Source organism: Telopea speciosissima, chromosome 1 (genome assembly GCF_018873765.1).
Source record: "Telopea speciosissima isolate NSW1024214 ecotype Mountain lineage chromosome 1, Tspe_v1, whole genome shotgun sequence".
Classification (NCBI taxonomy): Eukaryota; Viridiplantae; Streptophyta; class Magnoliopsida; order Proteales; family Proteaceae; genus Telopea; species Telopea speciosissima.
This window is the reverse complement of record NC_057916.1, coordinates 23,201,568-23,219,899: the sequence shown is the minus strand read 5'-3', so window position 1 is coordinate 23,219,899 and position 18,332 is coordinate 23,201,568. Positions and strand designations below refer to the sequence as shown.

Genomic DNA, 18,332 nt, shown 5'->3' with positions numbered 1-18,332 from the left:
CGTCTGGAATGTTGTGTGATCAACATATTCCTTTAAAGCTTCAAGGAAAATTTTATAGGACAGTCATTCGACTGGCTATGACGTATGGTGCGGAATGTTGGGTAGTAAAGAAGTGTCATGTAAATAAACTGTGTAGCGGAGATGAGGATGTTGAGATGGATGTATGGGAAAACTAGGAAGGATAAAGTTAGGAATGACCATATTAGAACTAGGTTGGGAGTAGCTCCGATTCATGTTAAGCTTAGAGAGAGTCGTTTGAGGTGGCATGACCATGTCCAACAGAAGCTTTGGGATGTCCCAGTACGGAGGAGTGATTTGATTCAGATTCAGGGAACTAAAAGGGGACAGGCCTAAATTAACCATAGGAGAAGTGGTGAGGAAAAACACGCTTAGCTTAGGCCTCGTTTTTTGTATGACTTTGAATAGAGCTTGGAGAGCAAGGATCCATGTGGCTGACCCCATTTAGTTGGGATAAGGCTATGTTGTTGTTGTTGTTGTTGTGTCAATTTCTAAACACACCTACAGTTTCAAAATTTGATATTGTTGCTGTTTTCTTAGAATCCTATTTCAAGTTGGATTCTTAGTTTTTACCTTATACTAAGGTCACATTTGATTTTCAGTTTCAGATTATCATCCTAATACCATTTCTGAATTTTGTTACTTTTTTTAATCACTTTTGATCATTGATTCGAGTTCTTAAAGTCCTGCAATCGGTTATCAAATCTGGAAACCTCTTTCAAATGTTCTATTCTTAATAAGATACCTCTGTAACTCTAGATCTGACCATCAGATTTTAATCATATTTTGAGGAGTTGTTCTTCTCCATATAATTGACCTTCGACCAGCTTTTTGGGTAAAATCAAAACCTTGGATTATCTGTTATTATAAATCTCTTGAATTCTGGTTTCTTAACTAGTCACTGCTAGTCTAGTTTTCAACTGAGTTTCTAAACCTAATCCCTTAGGCTTCTAGAAACCCATTATAAGGTAGCATGGTAACATGCACACCTGATCCTAGATAGAAACTAGGACAGTTATATGTGAGTAGGGGCCAAATATCAAATGCACAAAACAAGTTTCAAATTCCGTGTGATCTTTGTTTATGGAGCTTGTAGGAAGAAAACCTTGTTCTTTCTTTTATCCCCCTGTTATCCCTATCCCAACCCCAACCCCAACAGAAAGAGTGGGAGACGAAGAAAACAAGGATCTACTTGCACAAGAAAAAAAAAGGATCTTCACATATAGGCTTCATTTACTTCAAGTGGAGAAAGGGGGAAAAAATCCATTGTTAAACAATTGTCACACAAAAGGAAAACGATGGACATGCATCATATCCTACATTCCAAATCCAAGTTCTTGGTTTGTATCTTATGGTTCCTATCTGGATACTGTTGATCCTTAGTGAGATTCAGGCTTATGATTCATTTAAACCTCTCGTAGGATTTGATCCAAATCATCTGCTGTATGATTTCTATAAAATATTGATGCATACATATCTTATAGAAACTCTCTGCAGTTTAAAATTGCTTTGGTTTTCTTAAACATTCAAATGTTTAGATACTATTTATATGTGTAAGATTTTGTTCAGTAAATTTTGGCTACTTCTGGGATTGTTGTAGTATAAAGTACAACTTAAAAAGTTTGGTGGAAATTTGAAAATTTTCTTTTATCAGGAAATGAAAAAGCAAGGAATTGAAGAAAGCCGTCTCCAATTGTTGAGAGATGTTAGTGGTTCTTTCAGACCAGGTATTCTGACGGCGTTAGTTGGTGTCAGTGGTGCTGGAAAGACCACCTTGATGGATGTGCTAGCAGGAAGAAAGACCGGTGGATACATTGAAGGAAGTATCAGCATTTCAGGTTTCCCAAAGAACCAAGCAACATTTGCTCGAGTTAGTGGTTACTGTGAACAGAGTGATATCCATTCACCTCGTGTTACTGTTTATGAGTCTCTCCTGTTCTCAGCCTGGCTGCGTCTTGCTCCAGAAGTAAAGAAGGAGACACGGAAGGCAAGTCACTAAGTTTCCATAATCATCTTTTTTCTGCTCCACTTCAAACAGACTCAGTTTTCTAATTATGGATTTATGAGTGGGCTGTGACTTGGTTCTTTTTATCTGGTTATGAGGGCTACTTGACCACAAAATTTAGTATTCCTGTGTTTTCTGTAAAGCTACATTTTAGCAGTTTTGTTTGTTCATGGTTTGGCAGCTTGGTTCTTGGTTAAGAAATAAGCCTACCCTGTGTCACACCTCTAAAGTGAGTGATTGTGTTAAATCAGATGGGTGGATTGAATGAACCAAAATCTCTATAGTTGTTTGTTAGAACCATAATTTTTTAGTCATCAGAAGGTTGAAAACGATCTTCTCTAAACTTCCTTATTCTAACCTCTGTGTTTGTTGTAATTCTGAATTTTGACTTTCCTACAATATATACACCTGATACTAAAAAACCTTGCATACCCTTACAGAGGAGCATAATTGATTAATTTTTCTTAGAGCACCTATGAGTAGCAAACAGTTATGGAACTTTTTTGCCTTATGAGTCATGGAAATCACATAAACAATCAGAAGTATGAATTAGTTACTTATGTGTAGGAACATGACCTTAGACCTGATGCACAATGTTTTTAATTGTTATCTTCTCTCTCTTTGTACTGCAGATGTTTGTTGATGAAGTTATGGAGTTAGTTGAGCTTAATCCACTGAGGAATGCCTTAGTTGGCCTTCCAGGAGTGGATGGTCTTTCAACAGAACAGAGAAAGAGGCTCACCATAGCTGTAGAGTTGGTTGCTAACCCATCCATCATCTTCATGGATGAGCCAACATCAGGTCTTGATGCTAGGGCTGCTGCAATAGTTATGCGTACAGTGAGAAATACGGTGGATACAGGACGAACTGTTGTCTGCACAATTCACCAACCAAGCATAGACATTTTTGAAGCTTTTGATGATGTATGTCTTGCTTCTTTAGGTTCTTCGTTCTTCTGAAGCTGGTTTTCAAGCAGTATGGACACATCTTCTCAACTTGATGTCATTTTGCTTGCAGTTACTGTTGATGAAGAAAGGAGGACAAGTCATTTATGCTGGACCTCTTGGTCACCGTTCTCACAAGCTTATAGCATACTTTGGTGTGAGTGTTCATCTCCCACTTATAAGCTTGGTTTTCATTAGATTTATTGAATTTCAGGAGGGGGGTAACATGGCAACTGCTAACTTAAAATAAATTTGGTTTTGGAGGAATATTTTCTTAAATTTGTTGAACTCTATGGAGGTTAACATCCCCAACTGAGAATTTAGGAATTAACTTGGATTGGAGAATATGATAACCTGCTAGGATGTTTATCTGTTTATTTACTCTTTTACATTGGAAAATGTCAATTAATTCTGTTAGCTCTACATGGTCAGTGGTCACACATAGGTACAAAGTATGTACATAGTTTTTCAGGTATAATATTTTCTTTTTGAAGCAAAATTGTTAAACTTCGGTTTCTTTCCGACAAGTTTCTCCCTATTCTTTAATCATTCGATGCCAAACAACTGCAAGACATACTCAGACTATGTATTAATGGATGGCTATCATAATGCACCCCACTTCCATTTATTAAAATTTGCAATTGAAAATCAACCTAGAGGTTCCTTTGCTCTTCATTTTTTTTTTTTTTTTGCGTGAATAAAAAATGCATTACCATTTTTTTTTATTAAAAATTCGTTACCAAAGAAGAGGAAAAAGGAAAATACGCAACTAGAATAAAGCCCAGCATTTACATAGGGGCAGAAGGGGAGACATGGATTTGTAAGATAGAAAGGGGGAGACCCCAAGAATTTACAATAAGCCAATTTCTGGGGGAATCAATGCACCGACCAAGAGACCCCTAAATCTTGGTTTTGACTTCAAAGAAAATTGAGTCCCAAATCTGACGAAGAATCTGGCTTAAGAGGTCCACCTTCTAAGGTTGAGCTCAAGCCAGATGTGGGAGATAACAGCACCGAAAGCTAATTTACCCACCGAGTCACAACAGGATTTCCCAACAAAAGACATGTCGACCCAGATCCATTCTCTATCAAAGGGTAGAATTCTCCTCCTATGCCAGCACTTGGTTAGCAAATCATACCAAACTACAGAGGACAATGGCAGTCGAAGAGTGGGTGATGTACATCTTCAGAGGCATTCCCGCAAAGGCAGCATTGGGGGGAGACAGGAATCTTCTGGCAGATGAGGAAGGATTGAGTGGGGAGGCAGCGGGTGAAAACCCTCCAGACTATGAAGCAGTGACGAGGGATGTGGCTCTTGAACAGTTGAACCAAACCAAATGACGCGAGCTTAATGCAACCACGAGGCCTAAGAGGTCCCAAGCCAACTTGGCACCAAAGATATCGGACAAGGAGGCAGACCAAGAGACAATATCACCCTGCCAATAGGTCTCTTAGGGATACTCGACAGAGCACTCCAGACCAAGGTTCCTTTGCTTGATAGAGAAGACTCCAGTGAAACTTGAAGGCATGGAAGTTTACTTTATCTTCCTTCTTTAATCTCTTTTCACTCTGCATCTTCCTTGTTCATGGTCTATGTGCTGGCCATGTTGGTGGTTTCTACGGTGCTTGGGTGGAGTTGGTAGTTTTCTGTGTGGTGGACCTCCACTAGTTTGCCCTCTGTTTTTTTGGTGTGGGGTGAGTGGTGATTTTAGATTGTATTCCATGTTTCTTTTCAGGCATGCTGTCTGTTGTTTGAGATTTTAAGAATGTGGTTGCGCCTCTCGTATTTTTTGGCTGTCCGTTTGGTTTGTTGTCGGTGGTGGGGCTGCCTTTTGCCCCACCTTTTATATTTCCTTTCTTTCCCAATAAATCTTTTTCTGTCTCATACTCCCAGGAAAAAAATTGAAAATCTTAACAACTATAGATAGGAAACACAAAAGCATGTATGGGTTGCTTGGTACAAGGGCTAGAGGTGGTGGTCTTGAATGCATGTGGTTGACAATAATCTTCTAGTGCTTTGTTCTCTTCTGTTTCTGCTTCCAAGTCTTTTATAAACTGATAGTCTACATGCTAATGACTATTCCTCTCAAGATCATGCACTGGTTTTAGATATGTTCTTTTATGTTCCTAGGGGTCCCAATCTGGGGTATGGGCACTAGATTGGGCCAGCCTAGTATGGGATAGGTTAAAGGACCTGACTTACACGTTCCATCAGCTCTAGAGCTTTTGGCGTATCAGTCAGGTACCAAACTTTCTTGAAATTACAAATGTGAACCTCTAACAAGAAGTCCCAAGTGATAATATGTGTACCTCCTTGCAGTCTATCCCTGGCGTTCCTAAAATAAAAGATGGTTATAACCCTGCTACATGGATGCTCGAGGTCACTACTGCTTCAGTTGAGACACAACTTGGTCTTGATTTTGCAGAATTTTATGCCAATTCTACCCTTTATAAGTAAGTGGATTATCGTTGCAACGTTAATTTCTTCCAGCTGGTAAACCTATTCTATTTTTTGTCTGACTTGCCAATATACTGGTGTTCAACTTTTTCTTTTTTCCTCCCTTCTTTCAGGAGGAATCAGGAACTAATCAAAGAACAAACCACTCCAGCACCAAGTGCCCAGGATCTTTACTTCCCTACCAAATACTCTCAAACCTTCACCACTCAATGCAAGGCTTGTTTTTGGAAACAGTATTGGTCATATTGGAGAAATCCACCGTATAATGCTGTCCGATTCTTCATGACAGCAGCAATTGGTATTGTATTTGGTGTCATCTTTTGGGACAAAGGAGAGAAAATGTAAGTTTTGACACTTGATACTTTATTAACCTGTGTTTTTCATTAATCTTGGAAATACAATGATATAATCAGTTCTGGACGATTATTTCACTCTTAACAATATGAGATATGTTATGAACTTATGATCCATTGAGTCCCATCTTTGGACTAGAGTCATTTTTCTTCTTTTTTTTTGAGATTTCATGTATCTTTTTTGGGTAATCCCATGCTGTAATTAACAGGAGAAAACAACAAGACCTACTCAATCTTCTGGGAGCTATGTATGCTGCTGTTTTTTTCCTTGGTGCCACTAATGCTACTGCCGTGCAATCTGTTGTCGCAATTGAAAGAACAGTTTTCTACCGTGAAAGAGCAGCAGGGATGTATTCAGAATTGCCTTATGCATTTTCACAGGTGAGAAAAACTGAATTAATTTTCCATTCCTTGTGTTCTGGGTAGGTAGGACCTTAGGAGAGAAAAGACGGAAACCTTCACCTGTGTGAGTTGGGAACAGTAGAAAACTGATACCAGGAAATTTATCCTTATTGTTGCTACTAGTTGATCAGAAGAATCTGGTCCACATGTGTTGATATGAATGTGAGAAAGAGACCTACTTGGCATAATTAGAAAAAACTATATGATAGACCTGATGTCACCATTCTCAATAAATTCTCTCCAATCTGCAATACTGTATAGTGGCCCACACACTCATTTATGTGGATCAATCAATTGGTGAGTGAATTTTTTTACCGGAAATGGTACAATGGCTGGACCAACTGGGACTTGTAAAAACTCAATGTATGAACCTTTTCTCCCTAACTTATAACTTTTCTATTTAAGTTGTATTCTAGATCAAAAGTTTGATGTCCTCCAGTTGGGTGAGCAAGCACCCTAATTGTTGTACTTTGTGCATGAATAATTGCTGGACATTCAGGATTGATGTGAGGACCATATTTATTCTTTCATGGGATGATGTTGAATAATGTAAACCAGAATACTGTGGGGGTATTCTGGTCCTTTGGGTGCTTTAGTATTATGTTTTATAATTGTTTGTGTACTGCCTAGCTGTATTGGCTAGGCAGGGGTATTTTGGTCATGTAATTTCATATTCCAGAATTATAAATAAAGGTGCCTGGGTGATCACAATTGATCATTCAAGTTTTCTCAGTTCTGTTTTTTAGTATTCTAGTTTTGAACATGGTATCAGAGCTAGGGTTCTAAGACCTGCTCGATTGTTCAAAAACAACCCTTTTCTCTTGATTCCTCTCCTCTCCCCCTTCTCCTCTCCCTTCTCCCTTCTCTCTTCTCTTCCTTTGATCCATTCAACCCTTTTTAGGGCAGCACCCATGAGGTGATCCATCTATGGTTCGAGTGCTGCTCTCCATCTCACCTCAATTTTAAAACCTAATTCAGATCGATAGCTGCTGCCATTATCTCTCTCTGCGATTCAGGATTGCTTCAGTTTTTTTGGAGATCGATCTCATAACAGTTGGGAGATCAATTGGTTTCTTTGGAGCATCAATGCAGGCCTACGACAGCATCTATCCTCTCTGATTTCACATTGATTGAAGACCCCACAGCTGCAGCCTCTTTCCTCTTCTTATCGATCTCAACTGTCAGGGTTTTGCAAAACCCTGACACTTTATCGATTTGGTTCTTCTAGGCTGCTGTTTGGGAAGATTTTTTGAGGGATTATTCCCTGGTTATATTGCTGCACTCGACACTGTTTCAGCCTTAAATTCCTGCTGTTTTTTGAAGATCAGAATTCTGTCCAATTTCAGATCGACTACTGCAGAATTTTTGAAATTCAGTTTTTTTCAAAAAACTCGAATTTTACCTTGCTGCATTATGGGTGACTCAGAGATTACATCAGCTGCTACTGGAGGAGATCAGACCAGGACTGATTTCTTGCCCTATGCTGCTGCCATAAAACTAGATGGTACCAATTATCTGATTTGGGCCAGATCCTTATCCCTCACTGTGGCTGGCAGGGGACTCACTGGCCACCTTACTGGTATCACCAAACAGCCCACTGAAGAAGGGGCTGCCCGCACTAAATGGGCAGCTAATGATGCGATGGTGATGTCTTTTGTTCTGAATTCTATGACCACTGACATTTCTAGTCAGTACCTTCTCCTTGACACTGCGACTCAGATATGGACTGCTGTCAAGGGTACTTATGGTCGTTCAGGGGGTGGTGCTCAGGTTTATGAGATCCGAAAGACTCTTCAACACACTACCCAGAAAGAGATGACAGTCACCAAGTACTATGCTGCCCTCAAGTGCTTATGGCAGCAACTGGATCACTATGCTCGATTCCTGCCTACTACTGCTGCAGATATTACAGCCTACCACACTTATGTGGATCAGTTTCGAGTCTATGACTTCCTGGCTGGACTTAATGATGATTATGACCCTATTCGGGTGCAGGTTCTTGGTCGGGTTCCTTTTCCCACTTTGGAGGAAACTTTTTCATATGTTCACATTGAAGAGACAAGGAGGGCTGCTATGATGATTACTCCTAAGGTTGACAGATCAGCTTTACAGACTACTGGTTCCATCACTACTGACACTTCTGCTGATAATGTTGCTGCTACTGCTGCTAGTAAAGAGCCTGTGAAGTGTGATCATTGCCACAAACCATATCACACTAAGGCTCAGTGTTGGAAACTTCATGGGAAGCCTGCTGATTTTGAGAGCAAACGTGGTCGTGCTAAATCTAAAAACAAGGCCAATCACACTGAAAGTGTAGCTTCAGCTCCCACTACTGACATTGGTTTCTCCCAGGAAGAACTTCAAGCTCTCCGGCGTCTGTTGAACACATCTGCTGCCCCCACTACATCTGCCGCCAATTCGGGTTCCTTCTTTGCCCATACAGGTATTTCCTTTGCTGGTCATTGTGCATCCGTGGTCTCCACTCCTTGGATCATAGACTCTGGAGCTACTGATCACATGACAGGTTCCTCCAGTCTTTTTAATACCTACTTCCCTGCCTCTGGTAAAGACAAAGTAAAAATTGCTGATGGGTCCCTCTCCTCCATATCTGGGAAGGGCTCCATTGGTTGTTCTCCTTCATTGACTTTATCTTCTGTGTTACATATTCCCAAGTTTACTACTAACCTTCTCTCCATTAGTAGTATCACTAAATCTTTAAACTGCAAAGTGACATTCTTTCCTACTCATTGTGTTTTTCAGGAACTGGACTCGGGGAAGACGATTGGATCGGGTAAAGTGCATGGCGGATTGTACCTGCTTGATGGAGATCCTGCATCTACACCGGCTTTACCTTCTAGACTTTGTTCACCAGCATCTTTTTCCTCTGAATTACACTTATGGCACTCTAGACTAGGACATCCACCTTTAGGAACCTTATCTACTTTATTTCCCGCATTCGGCAAACCTTATTATAAAGAAGATTTTTTTTGTGAGCCTTGTGTCTTGGCCAAACAGACACGTTCCAACTATCCTATTTCTAATAAAAGGTCATCTTCTTTATTTCATGTTGTTCATTCTGATGTGTGGGGTCCTAGTAGAAAAGTTGCTCTTTCGGGTCATCGGTGGTATGTCACCTTTATTGATTGCTATTCTAGGTTTACTTGGGTTTATCTGATGCACAACAAAAGTGAGGTTTTCTCATGTTTTCAGCACTTTCACCAGCTGGTTCAAACTCAATTTCATACCACTATTCAAATTTTACGGAGTGATAATGGGCGAGAGTATATGGAAGGTCAGTTCCAAAAATACCTGGCTGCCCATGGGATCCTCCACCAGACCAGCTGTGTTGATACTCCAGCCCAAAATGGTGTGGCTGAGAGGAAGAACCGCCACCTCTTAGAGGTCGCTCGTGCCCTTTTGTTTGCCGGAATGTCCCCTCGTTCATTGGGGGATCTTGTTTCTCACTGCCTATTTAATTAATAGGCTGCCATCGAGTCCTTCACTCTAGACCCCTGTTGAGCTACTACTTGGCTCTTCCTCCTTTATTGTTCCCCCTAAGGTGTTTGTTGCGTGTGCTATGCCCGGATACCAGAGTCCCGGCAAGCTTGAACCCCGTAGTCTTCGATGCATTTTCTTGGGGTACTCTGCTACTCGGAAGGGGTATAAATGCTATCACCCTCCATCCCCTGGACTTTTGTCGCATGGATGTTGTGTTTCATGAGCGTCTCTCCTACTATGTGTCCCCACCTCTTCAGGGGGAGAGTGTTAGCGAAGATGTGTTGACTGTTGAGCATCCTCCTCCACTCCAGTCTGTCTATAATGAGTCTGCTCAGCCTACTTGGTCCTCCCCCGAGTCGGGGGAGAAGTTCTTGTTCGGGGGAGCGCACTCACCTGGGCCACTCCACGACCGAGGTTCCTGCTCAAGGAGCAGACCCTCAAGCCCAAACTCCTGTCCGGAGAACCATTAGTGAATTTCAGAGGAGGATTGATGTTAGCACTATGAAGACCTATAGAAGGAGACATAATCAGGTTCAATCCACTGGTTGCTCCTGTACCCATCCAATTGCCGAACCTGGATCGAGACATGCCTCTCCCTGGTAATGTTCCTTCTCCTGACTCTTTGCCCTTGCCCTTCAAGGTGTCGGGACTTGTACTCGACATCCTATATCTCATGTTGTCTCTTATGACTCCCTTTCCCCATCATTTCGTGCTTTTGTTACTTCTCTTTCTTCTGTTCGTGTTCCTAATAATTGGCAGGAAGCTTTATCAGATGGAAAGTGGAAGGCAGCCATGATGGAAGAAATGGAAGCCTTGAAAAAAAATAACACATGGGAGCTTGTTGTTCTTCCACCTGGGAAGAAAACCGTTGGATGTAAATGGGTGTTTGTGGTGAAACAGAAGGTGGATGGCACCGTGGATAGATATAAGGCACGGCTCGTTGCCAAGGGTTTTACTCGGACATACGGCATAGACTACCAGGAGACCTTTGCACTGTTGCAAAGTTGAATACGATTCGTATGTTGTTATCTTGTGCGATCAACCTTGGTTGGGAGTTGCAACATGACTAGATGTTAAAAATGCCTTCCTGAATGGAGCACTGGAGGAGGAGGTATACATGGACATTCCACCAGGGTTCTCTTGTGACAGTAATAGAGGAAAAGTGTGCAGGCTGAAGCGTGCACTGTATGGGCTGAAACAGTCACCCCGGGCTTGGTTTGGTCGATTCCACAATGCCATGATTTCTGTGGGCTATAAGCAGAGTAATGCTGATCACACACTCTTCATCAAGAAGGTTGGTGAAAAACTCACTGTTCTTATAGTCTACGTTGATGATATAGTGGTTACTGGCAATGATGGTGATGAGATCAGACAGTTGAAGACCTTCCTTGGCCAGGAATTTGAGATTAAAGATCTAGGCAAATTAAGATACTTTCTTGGGATTGAAGTGGCCAGATCTGCGAAAGGCATATTTCTCTCCCAAAGAAAGTATGTCCTAGACTTGTTGGCTGAAACCGGTTTGCTAGGCTGCCACCCTTCGGACACTCCTATGGATCCCTCTGCTCGGCTCAAGGAAAATGGGGGTGAGCCTGTTGATAAAGGCCGGTACCAAAGACTTGTAGGGAAGCTGATTTACCTTTCACACACTCGTCCAGACATTGCTGTTGCTGTGAGTGCAGTGAGTCAATTTATGCATGATCCCTACACTTCTCATATGGAGGCTGTTCTTCGTATTCTACATTATTTGAAGTCAGCTCCTGGAAAGGGCATTCTTTTGTCCTCACATGGTCACCTACGGGTAGAGGCATACACCGATGCTGATTGGGCTGGTTCAGCAGATCGAAAGTCCATTTCTGGATATTGTTCTTTTGTAGGTGGAAATCTTGTTACCTGGCGTAGCAAGAAGCAGAATGTAGTTGCTCGTTCTAGTGCCGAAGCTGAATTCAGAGCTATGGCACAAGGTATTTGTGAGTTACTTTGGCTTAAAGGGCTGCTACAAGACTTGGGTCTACCTATTCGCCTTCCTATGATGCTGTACTGCGATAACAAGGCTGCAATCAGTATAGCACACAACCCGGTGCAGCATGACCGTACCAAACATGTTGAGGTGGATAGGCATTTCATCAAGGAGAAATTAGAAGATGGGCAGATATGTATTCCCTTTGTGACTTCTTCGGATCAGCTTGCTGATATCTTCACCAAGGGTCTGCCTGGAAAATTATTTCACCCTAATCTAGTCAAGTTGGGCATGATCGACATATTTGCTCCAACTTGAGGGGGAGTGTTGAATAATGTAAACCAGAATACCGTGGGGGTATTTGTGTACTGCCTAGCTGTATTGGCTAGGCAGGGGTATTTTGGTCATGTAATTTTATATTCCAGAATTATAAATAAAGGTGCCTGGGTGATCACAATTGATCATTCAAGTTTTCTCAGTTCTGTTTTTTAGTATTCTAGTTTTGAACATTTGGGATGGACCCCAAGTACATTTATATGTTCTTGAACTATAATACCATAAGTTTTAAAAATCTGGAAGAAAGTCTTGGTCCCTTGGAAATGTTAGTGGATGTGAAAACTCTGTAGTTGATACAGGTGAAAACATCTATGGCTGGGGAAATAGTGACAATTATTGTTGACTATTAGGGAATAATCACACATAAACTAACAATGGGAACTTGGATGACGTCATATACTCGTTGGTCCTTGCCACAATGACACCTCCCACCAACAATACCTTCATAATATATCTACATGTACTGGTGCCACACGTACCACTTGTATGGCAACCCAGGAGGGGCTGCACATGAGGGGGGAGTATTATGGAATAATCCAGCATCAACTAACTCTTGGACCTTGGATGACTTCATATACCAGTTGGACCTCTCCACTTAGCAGTCAGGATTTTGGGTTGCATAATTCATTATTGACTTGAAATTAACATTCTCTTTTGAAGTGAACCAGGAAGTTCTTTCTCTAATTTTTTTTTTTTTTTTTTAGGATCTCTAATTATTATTTGGTTAATGAGTCTAAAAGTGATAAACACTAGGCCCCACTAATGTCGTTATGTGTATGATTCTAATATAGTAGCAACCATCACTTATCGTCAAAGTCTTCTAAAACAGGAAAAAGATTATCAATGAATTGGTCATTGGTGGACAAAAATTCCAGTCTCTCTGGTTGCATACTTCTCTTGTTTTTCTTCTAAGGTTTTCTTAAATTGATTCTTTTAAAAGTTCTCTGTCATATTGAGGTTTTTTTTTTTTCAATGGCTGTATTAGTTTTCAGTTAAAAAAAATCGTGCATGCCAAATATTATCTGTAAGATTTTGCTACTCGGAAAATTTTCCAATATTTGTTCATACGAGGTAAAATTTTACAACAAAATTCTCAGTGTTTATTTGCCACCCATTTACATGTAAAATTTTCCTCATGCAAAACATTGGATATTTAGTTTACATGTGGAAACAGAAATTTTCAGAAGGAAATGTTTTATGCTCGATTTGGGCATTAATTTTCACTTAAAATGTATATGATAAGTGAGACCGCCGAAAATTATTTTGAAACAATAATCTTATGTGTTTCACCTAGAAACAGAACCTAATAAAGAAGAACCAAAGAACTGGAAATACTAAAGGGTTTTGTCAGACCTGTTCAGTGAAGCAGAACTAAACTTATACACAATCTTATCTACAGGTGGCCATTGAGGCGGTTTACATTTCAATTCAGACCTTGCTCTATGCTCTTCTCCTTTATTCCATGATTGGGTTCCAATGGCAAGCTACCAAGTTCTTGTACTTCTACTACTTCATATTCATGAGCTTTATCTACTTCACAATGTATGGGATGATGGTGGTAGCACTGACTCCAGGTCACCAAGTTGCTGCAATTGTTATGTCATTTTTCATAAGCCTCTGGAATTTGTTCTCTGGTTTTCTCATTCCTAGACCGGTAAGTATATTCAAAAGCTCATATATAATGATATCAAATGGTGGTAAATATGATGCACATGCAGGTGCAGGACCCATCATTCTACTGGGTCTTTTCAAAGGGAGCTCACTGAAGCTCAACTAGATTTATAGTTCTGACAGAGAAGTCAACTGGACTCATAAAAAAGTCCAATAGTAACCTTCATTTAAGTAAACCAGTTCTGGTGTTGAAAAGCTTAGTACGATCCATTTAAGTGTGTCAGCACCCAACCAATGTATTATATACATTTTTATACTGTACCATAATCTGATACTTAACCTTTGCAGCAAATTCCAATATGGTGGAGGTGGTATTATTGGGCTTCCCCAGTGGCTTGGACACTCTATGGCATTGTGGCTTCTCAGGTGGGTGACAGAGATTCACTAGTGACCATACCTGGTGCAGGTGAACAGACAATAAGGATGTTCCTAAAGGATTACCTGGGCTTTGAGCATAACTTCATTGGATATGTTGCCCTAGCTCATGTTGGCTTCGTCCTCCTATTCTTCTTTGTCTTTGCCTATGGCATCAAGTTCTTGAACTTCCAAAGAAGATAACGAGGTTCAGTACAAGGGGACGATTCATTAAAAAAAATGTATATTTGGAATCGATGGGGTGTGATTTTCATTAGAAAAATGTATAATTGGAATTGGTGGGGTGTGTTATGTAGAGAGAAAATTATTCTTTGGTTGATTGGTAAATATAAGGCTTTACCCAAAAAAAAAAAAAAAAGATTAGTAAATAAAAGAAATACTCACCTGCAAGCAATACCACCAGAGTGGTGCTTGTGGAGTCTCAAGGCATAAGATTCCATACAAAAATCAGTACATAATTGCATAATCCCTAGGCATGCAGATCAACTAAGGTATTAGTTGATTTGGGGGAGTTATAAATTCTTTTTTTTTTTCCTTGTATTTTTTTCCTTTCTAATTATTCTTTTCCATCTTCCATAAAAGCTGCTAGTGTGTGTGTGTAAAATTATACTAATGAACTACAGTCTATACCACATGAGTTGTTCTATTTAATGTGTTTGTATTTTGGTACAGTACTGTGATAATATATATGCTGCAGAAAAATGCACACATGCAACTCTAGGTTGCACCTAGCTAGCTGACCCCTTAGTTCAAGCTTTAGTGTGGGAATTTTGGTTAGTGGCCTATAACATGAGGCGTCGAAAGAGGGGGGAGGGGGGGGGCGCTCACATGTATATGAGACAACAAAAGGCTTTAGGGATAACCGATATGGTACTATTTTCCCAAAACTATTCCTCACATAGAACAGGATGAAACGAGAGATAGGATCAGTACCTGTTCTGATATCATATAAATTTCTTATCCATAAGTTGGAACTGTTAGGTAAATAAACGCACAAGCATAAGAGGCAAAAAAGGCTTTAAGAAGGTCATGCTTGGCGCGTTGATCAAGTGCTCACTTGTTGAACCCTTGGTCACGGGTTTAAGTCCTGGAAACAGTCTCCCTGCAAATAGGTGTAAGGCTGCGTACATTTGACCCTCCCTAGACCCTCTGCTAAACGCCGGAGCCTTGTGCACTGGGTACGGCCTGTTTTTTTTTAGCCTAGTGAAGTCCATACTGTAGATGTTATTCTACCTTTGATGTTGTTGCTTTCACACACACTTCCTGTTTCCTCTTGATTGCTTATGACACCGAACTTTGTTGTAGTACTCCAAATTCTGAGGCCCTATCTGGCATGTTTTAAAACCTGTGATCAGAATCGGCTTGAACCAGTCTGAAAAAGCCATAGTAACGCTGATTCTTTAAAACCCTGCTGTCTGGACTCTGGATTGCCTAGTTGACCTGCTGAGGTGACCCAGTCACCAAATCGGTGGATCTACTCCCAACCAGGCATTCTTTTTTCTTTTTTTTTCCAACTAGAAGATTCTATTGATCCACATTGGGAAGGGGAGCTTCAAACTATGCTGACAGGTTTAACTGTCTGTAACCTGGCAAATTGGTCGTTAATACGGTTAAGAGGCATTGACCGAGGGGAAAAATAAATAATAAAAAAAAAAAGAAAAAAGAAAAATCAGCTGGTGATCAGAAGATTCAGAACTCTCCCCCAATAAGTAGTGCTGTGCGCAAAGTACAAACAATTGATCAGCTGAGCTGAGACGAGCTTTCGCAGACACAGAAACGTATACAAATGGGAGACCCAAGCAGATTGCCAGAACCAACGAAGCCCGCAGAAGACAGGGTCGTCTGCTGCATAGGAGACATCCATGGTTACCGCTCCAAGCTCCAGAGGCTCTGGTCTAATCTCGAAAAACTTATCGACCCACCTGCCTTTCATACTGCTCTTATAATCTTCTTGGGCGATTACTGCGACCGAGGCCCCGATACTCGAAAAGTCCTCGACTTCTTGATCTCTCTCCCTTCCAGATATCCTAACCAGACCCATGTCTTCCTTTGCGGAAACCATGACCTCGCCTTCGGAGGTTTTGTTGGGGTCCTTCCTCCACCGCCCGATGGGTCGACTTTCGCCAAGACATGGGAGGAGTTCGAGCAAAATGAGGCCAGGGAAGGCTGGTATAAGGGAGATGGGTATGAGAATATGCATCTTCAGGGGAGGCGTTGGGCTGGCTCCATTAAGGAGAAGTTTAATGCTGCCAAAGGGATGGACTACAAGGGTTCGATCTACGACGCCGGCCCTACGTTCGAATCATATGGTGTTCCCCACGGTTCTGCAGGTATACTAATTCAAATGTTAGTCAGGCTTTCTTTCTGCCATTTTTTGTGTGAAAGCATCGATTGATTCGTATCTACAGATTTGGTTAAAGCAGTCCCCGATGAACACAAGAAATTCCTCGCTGATTTGGTCTGGATCCATGAGGAGGTTAAACGCCAACACCTTCCCATTTTATTTTATTTTGGAGCTTTTGATGACGGGACTGCCAGTAATTGGTGAGGTTTTCGGGAATGAAAGGAAGAGCTAATACATGTATGTTACTGATTGGTATTTTACAGGACGACGTCTGCATAGATACTCCTGAAGGAAGAAAACACTGTAAATTGATAGCAGTCCATGCGGGTTTGGAAAAAAAGAAAGGGGTTGAAGAACAACTCAAACTTTTGAAATGCAAGGACACACGGGTGCCTAAAGTGGAGGCTCTTAGTGGGAGGAAATGTGTTTGGGAAATCCCGGAGGTGGTAGCTCATCTTTTGTCCTTACTTTTATATCATTTTTTGAACAGTTTCAGTATGGCAGTGCTGTCTTTAGCCTAATTCCTATATTTTCTATTAATCTCTCTCTGCAATATGGGAAAACTGTACTGAAGGAATGGGTTTAATTTCAAGTTTTAAATGTGTATTGCCTAAATCTCTTGCAGGAGCTAACAAGAAGTCCAACTATAGTAGTGAGCGGGCACCATGGGAAACTTAACATTGATGGTCTTAGGCTGATCATTGATGAAGGTGGAGGTTTTGAAAAGAAACCAGTGGCTGCTATTGTTCTCCCTTCTGGAATGATCGTCCGTGATACTGATGACACTGAGTGACAACTCACAGCTCTGATTTTGGCCTCGTACATTAGACTAGTTTACTAATTATTGTCAATATGTTAACAAACAATAAGTATTAGCATGGAGCATGTTCTTTGTCAGCTGATGAAGAACATATGCCAGTTCTGATGTGTTTATTGGGAAATCTTTACCGATATCTAAGATTACAATAAGGCTTTGCTTCATTTGGTGCCCTATGCAGACATTAAGCATACTGCCTCTTAAGACGATTTCAGAGCCTTGTTTTCACTGCTTTGAATGCACTGTTCTGGATTCAAATGCCTTGTATTTTCTATTGAGATATCCATGAAATTATTAGATGTTAGATTAATAAATCTTTGAATGACCAAAATAATAAAGAGAAAAACAGTGCAACTATGTCAACAGTGTCATACTGAAAGCAACAAAGAATTGGATCGAATTCAATAGCAGATCTAATTCTGGGTACCTTTTCTACTTTTCCCTAGTGAAATCCACCCTTAATTTTTTTATCACTTCCAGTTCTTCGTGTTACCCTAGTCCATAGGAATCGAAGAACCTCTTGAAATAAATTTTCATCTTTGGAAGGTAATACTCATTTTTTAATTTTAAAAATATATATAAGCATGAAGGTTAGAAGAATCTTATTGAATGAATAAGAAAATACCAAGGCATTGGTTTACTAGGGAAGTGTAGACTCTTTCTCTTTGGATTTTATCATAAGCGGGAGACAATTTACAGAAGAGAAAAAATGCATTTGTTCGCAGAGAGACCTGTAAGATGCATTGGTTTTTCTTGTTGCTTGCAAGTATCATTTTTGGTTTATTTTTTTAAGATTTTTTTTCTTCTTTTAATTGGTAATTCATATAAAAAAAATGTGCATATCACACTTGACCTGAGATCATCAATCCATCTCTAATATTACTCTTGGAGAAAACATATCCTTATTTCCTTAACACTCCCAAGGACCACATCAAGTTAAAGGTTACCATACAGCATAATAGGTTTAAAATTTATATTTTTATACTGGGTACTGAATGTTGTCTCTCCATGCATGTTCAGATCGCTGCATCAGATTGTACCTTTTTTAGCACAGGAGGAGATACACATGTTTCTCTGATAACTGGCCGTGCAGTAGAATTCTGAGATAATACTGCCCTGCTTTATTTCGCTATCTCTTATTTTATTTTCTGTAC

The 18,332-nt window shown here is 40.5% G+C and overlaps 2 protein-coding genes and 1 long non-coding RNA gene across 3 annotated transcripts in view; all 3 read left to right on the top strand.

Moving 5' to 3' along the window:
* The window catches only part of LOC122642393 (pleiotropic drug resistance protein 2-like), a 37,084-nt gene extending 22,740 nt beyond the window's left edge, over positions 1–14,344 (top strand). Inside the window, exons 14-21 of the mRNA XM_043835846.1 lie at positions 1,673–2,005; positions 2,656–2,946; positions 3,041–3,124; positions 5,288–5,421; positions 5,539–5,766; positions 5,988–6,159; positions 13,371–13,625; positions 13,931–14,344. Of these exons, the coding sequence (XP_043691781.1) occupies positions 1,673–2,005; positions 2,656–2,946; positions 3,041–3,124; positions 5,288–5,421; positions 5,539–5,766; positions 5,988–6,159; positions 13,371–13,625; positions 13,931–14,200 (1,767 nt within the window). The 3' untranslated portion in view covers positions 14,201–14,344. The remainder of the gene's footprint in view (positions 1–1,672; positions 2,006–2,655; positions 2,947–3,040; positions 3,125–5,287; positions 5,422–5,538; positions 5,767–5,987; positions 6,160–13,370; positions 13,626–13,930) is intronic.
* Positions 3,396–4,643, top strand: LOC122642473. Its single transcript, XR_006330046.1, has 3 exons — positions 3,396–3,626; positions 4,452–4,573; positions 4,604–4,643. It is a non-coding gene; the product is annotated as an uncharacterized LOC122642473 (long non-coding RNA).
* Positions 14,345–15,751: 1,407 nt separating the features above from the next.
* On the top strand, positions 15,752–17,450 carry LOC122642452 (tyrosine-protein phosphatase RLPH2-like). The gene is made up of 4 exons (XM_043835935.1): positions 15,752–16,347; positions 16,426–16,493; positions 16,625–16,804; positions 16,987–17,450. Exons 1-4 carry the CDS (start codon positions 15,804–15,806, stop codon positions 17,152–17,154), a joined length of 960 nt encoding a protein of 319 aa, XP_043691870.1. The 5' UTR covers positions 15,752–15,803; the 3' UTR covers positions 17,155–17,450.
* The last annotated feature ends 882 nt before the right edge of the window (positions 17,451–18,332 follow it).

Excerpts from the sequence above, each read along its gene's own strand:
- LOC122642452 (XM_043835935.1), top strand. The coding sequence starts at position 15,804 with ATGGGAGACCCAAGCAGATTGCCAGAACCAACGAAGCCCGCAGAAGAC. Across the intron at positions 16,348-16,425 it reads TGTTCCCCACGGTTCTGCAG|ATTTGGTTAAAGCAGTCCCC; the intron begins GTATACTAATTC and ends TCGTATCTACAG. Across the intron at positions 16,805-16,986 it reads GTGTTTGGGAAATCCCGGAG|GAGCTAACAAGAAGTCCAAC; the intron begins GTGGTAGCTCAT and ends AATCTCTTGCAG.